This window comes from Trachurus japonicus, chromosome 5 (genome assembly GCF_045865225.1).
Source record: "Trachurus japonicus isolate A0001 chromosome 5, Traja_1.0".
Taxonomy (NCBI): domain Eukaryota; kingdom Metazoa; phylum Chordata; class Actinopteri; order Carangiformes; family Carangidae; genus Trachurus; species Trachurus japonicus.
The window spans coordinates 24,694,852-24,709,248 of NC_140911.1; the positions used below are offsets into that span (position 1 = coordinate 24,694,852).

The 14,397-nt window shown below is 40.7% G+C and overlaps 1 protein-coding gene across 1 annotated transcript in view; it reads right to left on the bottom strand.

Moving 5' to 3' along the window:
- Positions 1–14,340, bottom strand: part of cenpp (centromere protein P) — an 84,929-nt gene extending 70,589 nt beyond the window's left edge. Inside the window, exons 1-6 of the mRNA XM_085776929.1 lie at positions 14,248–14,340; positions 13,564–13,722; positions 13,192–13,346; positions 12,898–12,986; positions 10,203–10,291; positions 4,273–4,369 (exon numbers count right to left, since the gene is read on the bottom strand). Coding sequence (XP_085633055.1) covers positions 4,273–4,369; positions 10,203–10,291; positions 12,898–12,986; positions 13,192–13,346; positions 13,564–13,721 — 588 coding nt within the window. The 5' untranslated portion in view covers position 13,722; positions 14,248–14,340. The remainder of the gene's footprint in view (positions 1–4,272; positions 4,370–10,202; positions 10,292–12,897; positions 12,987–13,191; positions 13,347–13,563; positions 13,723–14,247) is intronic.
- Positions 14,341–14,397: the final 57 nt, after the last annotated feature.

Here is a 14,397-nt window from a genome sequence, read left to right on the forward strand (position 1 = left end):
TTCAACAAAGTCGGCGAGAAAGCAATCCATGGAGTGATGGATAACATTACATATGCCTTAGGATGTGTATATTTGTGTAGTGTTATCTGTCATAAACAAGAGATTACGGGTACAGGGCATGTTTGTGTCACAGAGATGTTAGCTGGGACACTGGGTTGGAGGCGCTGATCTTGCAAAGCTGGTTTTCAGCCAAGAGACGATAGGTGGAAGGCAGAGAGCCTCCATTCTCCCTCATAACAAGTTACAAGTCATTTATTTAACCATCACAATTACTCCGGAGCTGCTAAATTAAGGTAAAAATGTAGCATAGTTATGGTAAAAAATCTTGCATAGTTCCTCTTTAAAAAGGGTTAAGCCAGAGGTCGGCAACCTGCGGCTCTTTCATCCCTCTGCTGTGAATAAATAATGGCCATTTAGTTTTTTTTTGTTGTAATAGTTATTTCTTTGGACATTGAGGCGTTTAAATATTTTGTCGATCAAAATATGTGTCACATCAGGTTTTTGAACTTACCCTGAACTATATCAAAAGTAAACATCGCTCAAGCCTCACGAGCTTGCAATCGTGAAAATGAAAGTGACGTCTTACAACCCTGATATGGATACACTGTGCAGTGAAGTTCAGGGGCAGAAATCACATTAAAGCTATGGTCTACGATCTGAAAGACAATGAGAAAAATTTGAAAAAAGCACCCTCCCCCCCGTATTTTTGGGTTGCCCTTATTAATGAAAGAGACTGCTGCAGCTGACCCTATAATTTCTCTGCCTATCTGAGCCAAAGGTTAAAGCATGTGTGTATGTGCGGGTGGTTTAGATGTAGCGTCATTTGTGCGCACAGACAGGACAGCGTCTTGCGCCATGCTCACAACCCAAAGCAACACCGTAGCCGCACACATTCGGTTCAACGCACTTGTTTTTCCGTGCATGTCAATTTAGTGGTCATTTTGTGGTTCAGAGTGGATTTTAATATGGTGGGAATGGGCTCAAACGATTCTTTTAATGCTAAAGGTTCTCGACCCCTGGGTTAGGCGATAACTGACGTTTTCTTAAAAGTCCTTCATTTTGTGTTGTAAATTTGTCAACAATCTTCACCAAGATTTTAAGTTACATTTCTGAGGTGATGTATGTCAGCTATTGGGTAGCAAAGCATGCTACAAATGTACCCACCATAATAATATCCATGTAACCTGGAATTTCCTCTTTGATTTATCATAGCCATGATACACCTAAAAAGGAACAGCTACTCTTGCTGTCAAATTATAGAAACTTACGCCCAAATACAACTTAAACATCCAGATTTTATATCCCAAGACTTATTAGCTGCCTATTGAGGTTGAAATGTTCTTTAAAGCAGAAGTAAGCGATATTTTTGTGTTAATATAAGTCTTAAATAGTTATATCTTCCGACAGCAATCACTTACATAGAGTGTTTGGACTGAAACACGGGTCTGTCAGTCACTCTGCTCTGCTCTGAGCCGAGGAGAAAACTTTTCTCGTATCCTACGAGTTTTATCCAATGAGGAGAGAGAACGGCATGAAGGGCTGTGTGTGCAGCCAAGGGATGCGCGTGAATGTGGTGACGTAGGAACGAGGACCAATAGATCCATGACGAGGGCGGGGGCTGCTAACTCCATCGGCTGACAAGACGTTATGGTGCGTTCAAGGCAGCCCGTAACTCGTGTATTTCCGACCTGTGAAGTCGTACCAGTTCGATCTGGTACGAGTTCACGGGTCGGAAGTTACGAGTGGCCGTTATAGTGACTTTCACAGGTAAAACAGGTCGGAAAAACACGAGTGGGTTGCCTGGAACGCTACAAAGTCGTAAGTCGTGACTTGAAGCTGTAATTTACGGTTTCAAAAGCCTGCCTCGAACGCAGCATTAGCCAAAATGACCGGATCGCTTACTTCTGCTTTAAGATTTCAACTGAAAGAAGAACATACAAGATGCTGAAAATGGCATACGATTATTATTTGGTTTACTTTCAACAACCTCCAGTGTTGAAATGCCCATATGCCAAGCAGTAAATGTCAAATAGAGAACTGTCTATGAGATAATTCAGAAATAATATCTCAAAAGAGCTCTAGCTGAAATTGTTGAGTCTGATATTGGCATCCATGCGACACTGCCAGCGTAACATATACAGCGGACTGGCTGAAGAATCTGCATGTTTATGCATCTATGTTAGGGGACATGTAACACTAATATTTAGATGGAGAAATGCTAATCAGTGATTGGCCACATGCTTGTAAATGTCTGTGGTTTCTATCTGGTATGTTCCCAACCACCATGTGCAGTTCTGTATTCCTAAAGTGACTGCCTGGTTAATTTTGTGGTCTACCAGCAACAAAAATGTTAAGGCTCCTGGCCTGGACTGCATGTGAACCCTTTGTTTTATATTTTTATTTGTTTATTCCTCTAAGTACATGTTCATGTCTGAGCGCCATTAAAGCATGGAAATCAACATACAAGGAACTGCCCACATTACAGCTGAACAGTTACAATGGGAATTACATTTTTCCATAATAACACTGGAGAAAATGCAAGTAAAGCAAAATAAGAGTTTAGAGCACACAGACAAGTATGGAAAATGTGGGTTAATCCTACTTGAGCCCAGCCAACTTGGCAGAACTTTACATTCTCCAAGTAAACAGGAGAATAGGTTCCATATTGCCTCTGCAGCTTGATTTACTATTTGACATTTTAGTGCTCCCTCTTCAATAAAGTCCCACCCTGATATTTACCATGCCCACACAAATTCACACCCACTACATTGACCTTAATTCTCCTACTCTTTTATCAGAATCTATGCAGTTTACTGTACCAACACTAGTCACAGTGTAAAGTTGCACTTTGTTGGGAGGTGTCATTGCATCTTGGTTAAGATATCTATCCATCTATCTCGCCATACTGCATCCTATCCATTTATCTATCCATCTACAGTACATAAAGGCAACGAGACATCTACATATCAAAGTGTATCCATCTATACCAACCTACCATTTCAGCCAAGAGGCATTGTATCTTGAGTATCTTGCTGGAGTATCCGTTGTATTAACCTTCATCTGTCATCAATCAAGTTACTGTACATCAATCAAGGCCTGAAAATTATTTTTTTCCAAACTATTGCTCGTCTTGCACCAGAACTCTCCAGAAGAACAGCATTGATAAGGTTTTTCCATTCCTTGGTCTGAAAGCCAAGCTACCTCTGTGGCATCACAGTTTTTTTTATTTAAGGCATGTTGCTGTGACACATTTTACCTTAAAGCAGAAGTAAGCGATCCGGTCGTTTTAGCTAACTTCGTTAGTTAGCAGCCCCCGCCCTCGTCATGGATCTATCCCTACGTCACCACATTCACGCGCATCCCTTGGCTGCACACACAGCCCTTCACGCCGTTCTCTCTCCTCATTGGATAAAGCTTGTAGGATACAAGGAAGTATAAAAGATGTTTTCTCCTCGGCTTACAGCAGAGCAGAGTGACTGACAGACCCGTGTTTCGGACCAACACTCTATGTAAGCCGTCGGAAGATATAACTATTTAAGACTTATATTAACACAAATATTCCGCTTACTTCTGCTTTAATTAATTTTAAAAAATAAGCTATAATCACACTATTGAACTTGGAAATATGATAATTTGATTATATTGTCTACTTCGAGGGTAGGGAGAAACATTTTCACAAATGTTTTTGAAAACAGCTTCAATGGATAAAAGGTGCGTCCAATCTGCCGATAGATACGGTATATTACAATTTCAGTGCAGGCAGCCAGTGTGGGTAGAACATTGGGTGGTAAAGAGCTGCCTCAGCAAACGCAAAGCCAATGTCTGAAATTTACCAATATAAAACCTGAAGCCAGGCTAATCTGGGCCACAAAGAGAAACCCAGACCTTCAGGTTTGACCCTAGGAACTAGGAAGACAACAAGGCTCCGCCACTGATGGATGAGGATGAACCCCAGTAGGGGTTAAGTCTGTCTGTACTCACACTGATTGACAGAGTCTGATGGAGTCACCCCACTGAAGGAATTCAAGGTATATCATGTCTTTCAACACATTTACGAACAATTACAAAAGTTGTGGAAATGCCACTGGGCCAAAACAATGTCATGTTTTGCCATCGTAAAGTCATGTGATCAGTGGCATTCAACAGGATACGAAGGAAAGGACCAACCAAGTCACACAGCTGTGTGTCAAAATCAACAGCAGCAGGAAAGCATGTATGAGGGTGACATTGCCATTTTTAAGTTCAATTGTACACAGGTGTGTCTTCACTTACCTGGAAGTGCTGAAAGGTTCTGCACCGCTCATCACATCTGTCTGAGAAGGTCCTTAGCGTCCTGAAGAACAGCAGAAGATCCCTGCTTTCCTCCACTCTGAAATGATGATGGACACATCATTAAGACTGGTGCTCCAAGTGCCCCAGATGCCAGAAAAGTTACAGTTCATCATGCCACATAACTGTGATGTCCACAGCTCAATACCACCCAGGCCATGTGGCATATGTCATGAAACTCTGGATGCTTGTTTCTGCTCATTCACTCTCCCAGCCATGAATGAAAATGCAAAACAACTAGCCTTGCCTCCTTGATAAATTCAATCATTGCTCAATTTAAATCCAAATCCCACAGGGTGTTACTGTAATCTTTCAACTCTGAATTATCAAAGTAAACTGCCTGGAGTCTCGATATACAACCAGAAAGTGTTGACAACCATGCTTTCCTAAAATTAGCCTAACCAAACTCTGAAGCTTTTGAAGTTAAAGCAGAAGTAAGTGGTCCGGTCGTTTTGGCTAATGCTGCATTCCAGGCAGGCTTTTGAAACCGTAAATTACAGCTTCAAGTCACAACTTACGACTTTGTAGCGTTCCAGGCAACCCACTCGTGTTTTTCCGACCTGTTTTACCGGTGAAAGTCACTATAACGGCCACTCGTAACTTCCGACCCGTGAACTCGTACCAGATCGAACTGGTACGACTTCACAGGTCGGAAAAACACGAGTTGCCTTGAACGCACCATAACGTCCTCGTCCCTACGTCACCACATTCAGGCGCATCCCTTGGCTGCACACACAGCCCTGCATGCCGTTCTCTCTCCTCATTGGATAAAACTTGTAGGATACGAGAAAAGTTTTCTCTTCGGCTCAGAGCAGAGCAGAGTGACTGACAGACCCGTGTTTCGGTCCAAACACTCTATGTAAGTGATTGCTGTCGGAAGATATAACTATTTAAGACTTATATTAACACAAAAATATCGCTTACTTCTGCTTTAACATGCTGATGTTAAATAGATACAGTATCTATAGTCCCATAACAGGCAAGTATAGGCTGTAAGCCACATATGTACATTACTTTGGCAGGTGCTTGGTCATTATTTTAAATTAATCAAAATTTCATCCTGCTGTTGGCATCAGAGGAAAAGTCAGAAGATCACCAAAAATGTCCAGAATACACTGTCTGGGAACCATGAATCTATATCTGTACAAAATCTCTTGACAGTCCATCTGGCCTTAACTTTTGATAATTAAACTAAATGTAATCAGAAAAAAAGTTTTATTTTCACGACTAACATCAACACTTTAAATGTGCAAGTTATTATTCAATTATGCTATGTCAACCAATGCACAATTCATGCAGACGAACAATCAACAGAGGCACTCGATTTTCACTGCGGTCCAATTTGAGCAAATTGTGTTTCATTAGTCTAACAACGTGTACAAATAAAAGGCTTAAGTTTGTCATGATAAATTGACTTTGGGGTGACTCAAATTAAACAAAAGTGCCCATATATCATCATAACCTTTTCTCCAATTGCTCTACAATTGTAAGTGTAAATCCTGAGCTTCCATCCAATAACTATAACAGAATACAAAGAAGTGCTTCCTGATATACAGCATGCTTTATATAACCATAACAATAACAAAAAAAATCATTGTTTTGGTCTGGTTTACTCTGAGTGAACCTGGGACATTCTGCTAAAGGCTTTCCAGAGTTTTCCATGGGGGCCCGGGGCTAGACGGCAGTCGGGTAAAGTTTCCAGACAACTGTTATTCCACACAGAGCTGATGGAAACATGGCAGCACCCTCCCATATAATGGAGCACACTAGAGAGAGAGAGAGACTGATCCCTGGTATGGTATTGCTGTAATAAACTGATTTGGTCCTACTGGTTTTAAATGATGCAGTTTGATTATATTGTCAATACAGAACAAATCAAACTCTATTAACTTCTAGTGATTCTAATAACGTGTGGAAAATTCGAAAAGGCTTTCAGTTCATCACCCCAAAGCAGCAGTAAAATTTGTTTATAGCAAACAGTGGAAACTAGATCAAATTAAAAACAAACAACCCTTTGACTTGGATAATTAACTGAGCTCCACTCTCTGCGCATTTTAGAAAAAGAAAAGAGCTGAACATACAGTTGAGACAATGATGCCTGTCACTGAAGTATTTGGTCAAACAAACAATCTATACCTAGACAATGTTGAAGAGGTTATTCCACTGTTCCTCTGGAAAATAACGTAATCATTAGCTGACACATGATAGCCTCTTCAATTTGTATTGGTGTAGAAAAAAACAATAGTTCATTTTACTGATTTAGCGACACACTCACAGGGCAGTCCTGACCAACATTTCTTAGATTGCTTGACAACTTCTGTTATGAAATGATTATACTGTAATATTTTGTTCATGTTCATGGTAGCCAGAAGATCCTCATCCTCATGTACTGCTCACTTGTTTTTTGTGTCATTAGCAGTCAACCAGTCAAACTGTCTCTGTCATTTACAGTCAACACAAAAACTGTGATCATGTTTACAAGCAGCAGTTATCTATTGTCAGGTTGATTGATGGGCTGTTATCTATGAACGCCAATTTGCAACAAGCCGTGCAGCTGCATCCACTTCATCCACACTCGTTGCCATTTTTGTAGCAATTCTTCAATTGTTGTATTATTGGCTCCGACTCAGTAAAATGACATCCCTATTGTTTATACTGACTAACAAGACTTCACAGCACAGCTACTTTTACAAAAAGGGAGACAAGCATCAATGAAAGACAAAAAATAGTTGTTGTTTTTTTTGTTATACTGCAAAGGGGCCTTGGGTTTTTTGAAAGGTGCTACATAAATTCAAGTAATTGATTGTTATCATTATCATCATTATTAAAATCTGAGCAACTCCAGAACCAGGCTACTAACTTTTCACCCTGTGCTATTTTCCAGGTAAGTTATTCACTTTAACATACAGACTAAATAATAAATATCAGAAAAAATGTATATAAAAAGATCAAATCTATGCATGTAGACTGTGTAACTGTTAACTAGTTTCTTAAAAGTAAAGCTCCATTTAGCTCCTGAGCCGACAGAGCAGAGCTGATATCTCCAGCTGCTGTTTTGACCTCAGCACAGTTTGGCTTCACGCTATCGGCCTGGCTCGGACCAGGAAACACAAACTGTACTTCAGAGCCCTGACAGCCTGGATCAGTGATTCATCAGCTGCAGGCTCACAGTCAAAAAGGTTCATGGATCAGTTGGCTCGAATCCCCACATGACTAGAGCAGCACCATGTTTTTAGATAGTTTGACTTCATCCAGTCTGCTGCAAGTCCCACAATGCACTGGGGTCAAAAGTGTTTCCAAGTCACAGTCACTTGCTCACTCTTGGGCTAAAAGAGTTTGTTCTGCTAATAAACAGTAACAGACACATCACATAACACACGTAAATATGATTTTAAAGACTAAAATATCTGGATTTTAACCAGTAAAGACGTTCACGTTCAGCGTGTAAAGATCTTATGTGAAAACATGCACAAGAAGCCGTACCTTGCTTGAGATCACCGTCTATGGAGGCCACGCAATGGCTCATATGTTAATAGCGACAAGGCATCAAGTCTATTTTAAGTGCAACTACAGCGTTTCTGACTCCGACATGTGAACACAGTCCAAACACTGGTGCCCACCATGCAACACTGTGGCACTGATCGACACTGACAGAGGACTGAAGCCAAACTGCCATGCGGCCTTCACTAGAAAGCCAGTGAAAGTTAAGAGACCACTTCAAGGAAACAGGAGGGCAGATGTGTCTGCTGCAGAAAAATAAACAAATAAAACACCCATCGTCAGTGTTTATCTTTAACAATTCCAACCAGCTTCATTTACCAAAGATTATCAGTCTGATCTGGACTGTAAAAACTCTCACACACCGACACACACACACATGCAGAGAGAGAGAGAGAGAGAGAGAGAACGCAGCAGTGTGTCAGAATCATTATCTCCAGTATTTTTCCGTCTGTTTCTTGCCAGATTCTGCAGACTGGACCATACAATCCAGATGTGGTTTGGCCACAGATATCGAGCAAATCAGACTGCTGCTCTGTGGTTCTGATCCGCTGGCAGAGCAGACGCTCTCTGGCAGACTGCGTTTATGAGGACAGAAAATGCACCTGAGCACATAAACACAACACATGCAACACCAGTCTATATGTCACAACCGAGGAACAGCACCAGCTGGACATTAAAGGAGTCGGGAACAAAGCAAGTGCTGCTGATGCCCAGGTCAATACTGTCAAGCAAGGGTGAGACTGGAGGTCACCACAGACTCCAGGCAAATATACACATAATATAAGTATATCGTCAATATTCAATATAAAAGTTGAGAAAAGCAAAAGCTGATGCAGGTGACCATGAATATTTAGTGGTTCAGCATTGATTCTAAATTTTGATAGCGCTTAGGACACTTCACTGAGGACATTACGGAAGAGTAGCTCCAATGATAAAGATACAAAATAACAATGTTGAGCATAGTTTCAGTTTCAAAGCTCCTGATAACATGGTTTTAAATGTTAAAGGACAATTCTTCATAACATTTTCTGATCAGTGCACAGAACTACGGTACTGGATGTCTTCTTTTTTCCACAACCACACATCCAGTGTGATCAGCACAGATAAAATAGACAAATACAGTCATATGTATTGTGAAATACACAAGTAGGACTGGTGTAAAAATGTGCTGACGTGAGACACAATAGTTGGTGTGAAAAGCTGGGAGAGGAAAATGTGTTTTCTGGGCCTGTACCAAGTGGTAGAGCACGTGAACACCTAATGATCTTAGCCATTATAGACAATTTTGAGGGATCCAAATGTGTGTATCATTTTTTTAAACATACAAAAAAAATACCAATAAGGTAACTCTACTTTTGCACAGAGGCGTCAGGCATTACGTTACGCTTGTTTAGAAACTGTGTTCAACATCATCTGTAATCCACTGTTAACATGTTTCCTGCACTGCAAAGAGCATCTGGTCAGAAAGAAACAGTGACTAACACTCCAGACATGACGGAGTAAACCTCAAGACCAGATGCCCCTCAGGTATTTTTAATTAATTTCTTTTTTAATGGACAGTCGTTGCAGGAAGGGGGCAGGTGTAACTAATATTAATGATGGCTATGCTCCATTTACAGGTAGGAATGCCACAAGATATCACACTTGAAAGGAATGCAGCCGTTATTAATGCAATGAGTCACACCTGTGTTTGACAGTTTAAGTAAAGTGAGGCTTGTTGTCTGTGAGTAAAGAGCAAACAGAGCACGAGAACGAGTCCATGTCTGAGTGAGGAGGTTCGGCTGGAAGAGCGGCGGTTGGAGTTTGGCATCTTCTTCTTCTTCTACTTTAATAAACACTTGAGTTAAACTAAACACTCTGCTTCATCCCGACAGGAATAGTATCCAATATTAAATGTGTAGCGTTGGACTGAGCAGAAAGAACGTAAATAAATGACAAACAGACCACAGTGATTGGTCAGGAGTGTGGAGGTGAGAGAGTGTGAGTGTTTATTTTAAAGCTCTTTTTTGATTCGTTAGCCCAACTGCAACAGTATAAACGTGTCGTTATTGCTATATTTAAACAGCTTTTTATTATGCTTTCAAGGGTGGCCGCTCAGAACAACTATGAACAGTTTCTCTCTCCACTGTTGTTGTGATAGATAATGTAATTGGGATTGCAGTAAACTTTCATCATTCCTGATGATTAGAAGAATATACATTTTACATAATCCAGAGGAAGATCTTAAATGCTGATCACCATCAATCGGAGGTTGATCGCTTTAAAGAGTTGTGTGTGGCGTTGTACAATAGGTACAATTGATATAGACATTACAACTCAAAGCGGTCAGATCAGATCAACGCTCCATCTGCAGTGTTAGGTCTCACTCTTACCCAGACAGGAAGCTGCTGAAGCTCTGCAGGTCGCTGCGATCCATCACCACATTCAGATCACTGATACTCCTCTCTGGTCTCTGACCCGCCTGCACAACAAACACAGCTTAAATTACTCCATTGACAAAAAAAACACTGAGTAACTGTAGCTTGTTTATTTACCAGGAGATCCGCTGATTTTCAACACAAATAACACAGATGCTTAGCCATCACCAGATGTTGTTGATGTTATCAATTTAGGTCTAAATCTTCATGAGACAGCCTGCTCACACCTGTTTGTCCACTTAGTGGATTAACTTTACTCTTACATTGTTTACTTACAGTTCCTGTATTAGTTCTGGTCAATCAAATTCCATGTGAAATTCTGACTTTTGATTAGATGGTAAAATAAATATTTGGATAAAGAGAAACTTTATTTCTCATCAAAAATCAGTTTCATCCATTATCTTTATGAAATAGTTTGTGAGTATTTATGCTTTAGCATGTGTACTGGGTGAAGAATGAGTAGAGGCTTCAGGGAGTGTCACTCTAATCTACAGCTGAATGATGTCTGACTGGTGGGACCATTTTGTGATAGAAGTTAAACCACTGGCCCAGTGCTTCTGTACAGCATCTCTGTCTCTCTAAAGCACAGTAGAGCATCTCCAGTGACAGCATGTCACTATTCATAAAGAAATTGTTTCAGCTTGTAACTGCCCCAAATACCACAAATTGTACTCTTCAGGTGACATTTCTGTTTGTTCCTGACTGGACAACAAGAATCCAATGAGGATAAATATGTTAGTTTATCCTCTATAGAGATGCTAGTTAGTGTATTTTAAACTTTTAACAGAGCCAAGCTAGCTGTTTCCCCTTGCTCACAGTCTTTCTGCTAAGCCAGGCTAACCAAGTCCTGATTACAGCTTCATGAGATTAATAATATTCTTTTGAACATTTCATTCTCAAGGGTAAAGAGAACAAGCATGTTTCTCTAAAATGTTAACATATCCCTTTACATATTAAAAACAAAGTTGCGCCATTAATCATATCCATGATTGGTCCCAAATGGGTTCCAACATTAACAGCCCATTTTTTCTAGGTTACTAGAAGTTTTGCTGGCCAACACTGTGTTGCAATATAAAAAAGTAAATATTAATCAAACTATAATACAGGGCAGGAGGACAGTGTGTGTTTATAAAATGACTCTGTGTCCAAATTACACAACAAAATAATTAATGTCTTGATCAAAACAAGTTAAAACTTGAGAAGAAAAAAAATCAGTTTTAATGATACTTCATGAGCCAGGCAGGAGGAGTGACTCAATGAAAGCAGCTGTGGTGGTGGTCCACCTCAAATGAAAACCAGAGTTGTACCCACATCAGGGAGCGTTACAGGTCACAACACAGAATCTCCCTACAGTAAAATAACAATTACTGCTGACTTCACATATACAATGTTAACTTTATACTGTGATGGTCCAAAATAAATCTGACTCTGACTTTGAAATCTGAATTTTGTTTTAGGCATTTTATGCATTTATTTAGTCAGAGACTGTGTACAGCTGTTTGTATTTAGACAGTGTTTGAAGCATGTTTACGTTTTATAAATTAAGGTATTGACTAAATGATTGTTTATGTTGGTAGGTACTGTATGGTTCCCAGGAAGAAGGCTCTGGGTTCGATTATCAGGCCTGGGGCCGTTCTGGGTGGAGCCTGCGTGTTCCCCCCATGTCTGCGTGGGTTCTCTCTGGGTACTCCAGCTCCATCCCAGAGTCCAAAAACATGCACACTCGAACTGCCCAAAGTGCATGAATGTGAGTGTGTTGTTCTCTATAAGTGGCCCTGGGACATCCTGGCGGCCTGTCCAGGGTGTTTCCCCCGCCGCATCGCCCCGTCGCACTGATAGCACCGAGAGGCAATATAGACAACAAAAGGTTGATGTTTTGGTATTTAATAATATGGTTTCAGAATACTGCTACATATGAACTGTCTCATTTATATCATTTTGTGATGTGAACTTTCACTTAGTGGGAGTGATCGTTAAAAAGAAAAAAGAAAAACCTGAACCTGAACCTGAGAAGTTATTGTTTCCAGCGGCGCCGACATGACTTCATCCGACATTGTTTCCTCTGAGGCAGGTTAGTGAGATTTCTGATTGGAAGACACTGGAAGACAGTGATTTTTCCTTTTTCCCCAAGTGGTTTTTGTGTCTGACTGTGCCTTATCTGTGCACTTGATGTCTCCTCATTGAATCTCTGAACATGACCCTCTGTCTCTCTCTGCTGGCCCATCACAGCACCAGCACCCACTCATAGGTGTGTCCCTCACCAGTTACCAGTACCGTTTTCAATTTCAACACAGCTTTTCTGAGATTGTGCTGAACTAAGTGGATTTGTTAAATCAAATTTTAAAGCATTATATTTTTACAACATTACAACATCTTTAATCATCTGCACGTCACCATAAAGACACATATTGGGCAGAATTTATGTGTTGTTGTCAATATGAAGGTGGATGGGAAATGAATAGCTCCACTTGCTGCCCTGCAGAGTGCGAGGACAGTAGCTGTACTACTGAAGTAGAAGAAGATCCTACTGGTTTGGGGGATGTTTGGAGCTGGATGTTCTGCGAGGTTTATCTGAAATGGATACGTGATCCTTGCTCTGAAAAAAACAGTATGAAACACTGTTTTAACATTAGCTCATGCAAAGACTCACCTTGACCTCAGAGAGCTGGAACTCCACCTGGAAGACCAGTTCAGAGCAGTGACCTGACACACAGACCCGCTGGACCGCCTCACCGCCACCTGGGTGACACACACACACACACACACACACACACATCATCATCACACCAGTTTATCATCACTGGGGACCCACTGAAAGTTGTCCTGTGGTATTTTCTTGCATCTAACAATTATTTTTAATTAAGCAATCTGCTGCCGATTTTTCTGATTAATTCAACATTTAGGCGATAAAATGTCAGAAAACAAGGCAGCGTTGGTGTCTCACTGTTTTGTATGGTCTTTGTGGTGCAGCTGCTCAGACCGATGCCATTCATCTGTGTCTGTCGCTTCAGATCATCCTCCAGCTCTTCCACCTCCTCCTTCAATCTGGACAGCACCTTCTCCCCCCCTCCTATGTGTTTCTGTCCACAGATATATGAACTGTGGAGATGAATGACACACTGTCACAACAGTACAGTACTTGTGTTTACCATTTTCTAGTTACTTGCATGCCACCATACCTCCCAGACTCAGCTTAAGTATATTTAAGTATCAAATTAACTTTCAAGGTGTGCGATTATATGCAAGGGATTGCCTGCATGTAAAGACTACGATAAAGATTCAGCAAAAATATATAATAATGACAAATGAAACCCACAGGGCATCCTGCATGTGTCCTCCGCAGTGAAATGTCATGTCCTTGTGGTGGTCCTGCTGTTGGCGCTGCAATGCTGCAACTTCAGCTTGGAGACGATGGATCTGAGCCTCCAGCGTTTCAACCTCCTTGATGTTCTCCTCACTCATCTTCTCCTCCATCCTGACAGTAGAAGCACACACATGTAGTGGACATACTGTCTCATGTGTTTGTTGTAAATCATCTGCATTTTTGAGTGTGTTGAGTGGGTGTGAGAGCTGTACATCATAGCCAGATACTGCTACTGCTTCTACTGTTTTTCATCACCTGTGTCTGTATGATATACCAGTTTACAAATGATAATAAATATTTGAAACATTGTTTCATTTAAATTTTTCCAGGATTTAGTCTTTGGCATATTAGTTACACAAATTGTAGCTTTATCACAATAACGAATTCCACTTTCATTGATAACTGTGCTCTGGACTAGTAGAGATAAGATAAATAGAAGGACTGACTTTAGTTACATTCGTTTTAACCTTACAGTCTATGGTTTCTGAAATGCAACTAAGTTAGCTAACCTACAGCCTTCGTCACCGCTTTAATGTCGTCTTATTTCAACAAAAGTCAGTTTACGCTTCTATATCCATACACATACAATAGCTTTCCTACGTTTAATTTAAAAAAGAAGAAGTACTTTTTACTTACCTGCACGACTAGCAGTTTCTTCTCCTGACAAACCAAAACAGTTTGGAGGATCGCGCCCTCTGGACTGTACCACTTTTAACGAATCGGTGGGGGAGTACATACTGCCTGTCTGACTGCTCAGATAATACGCCTCATCCTAAACACAAAAAA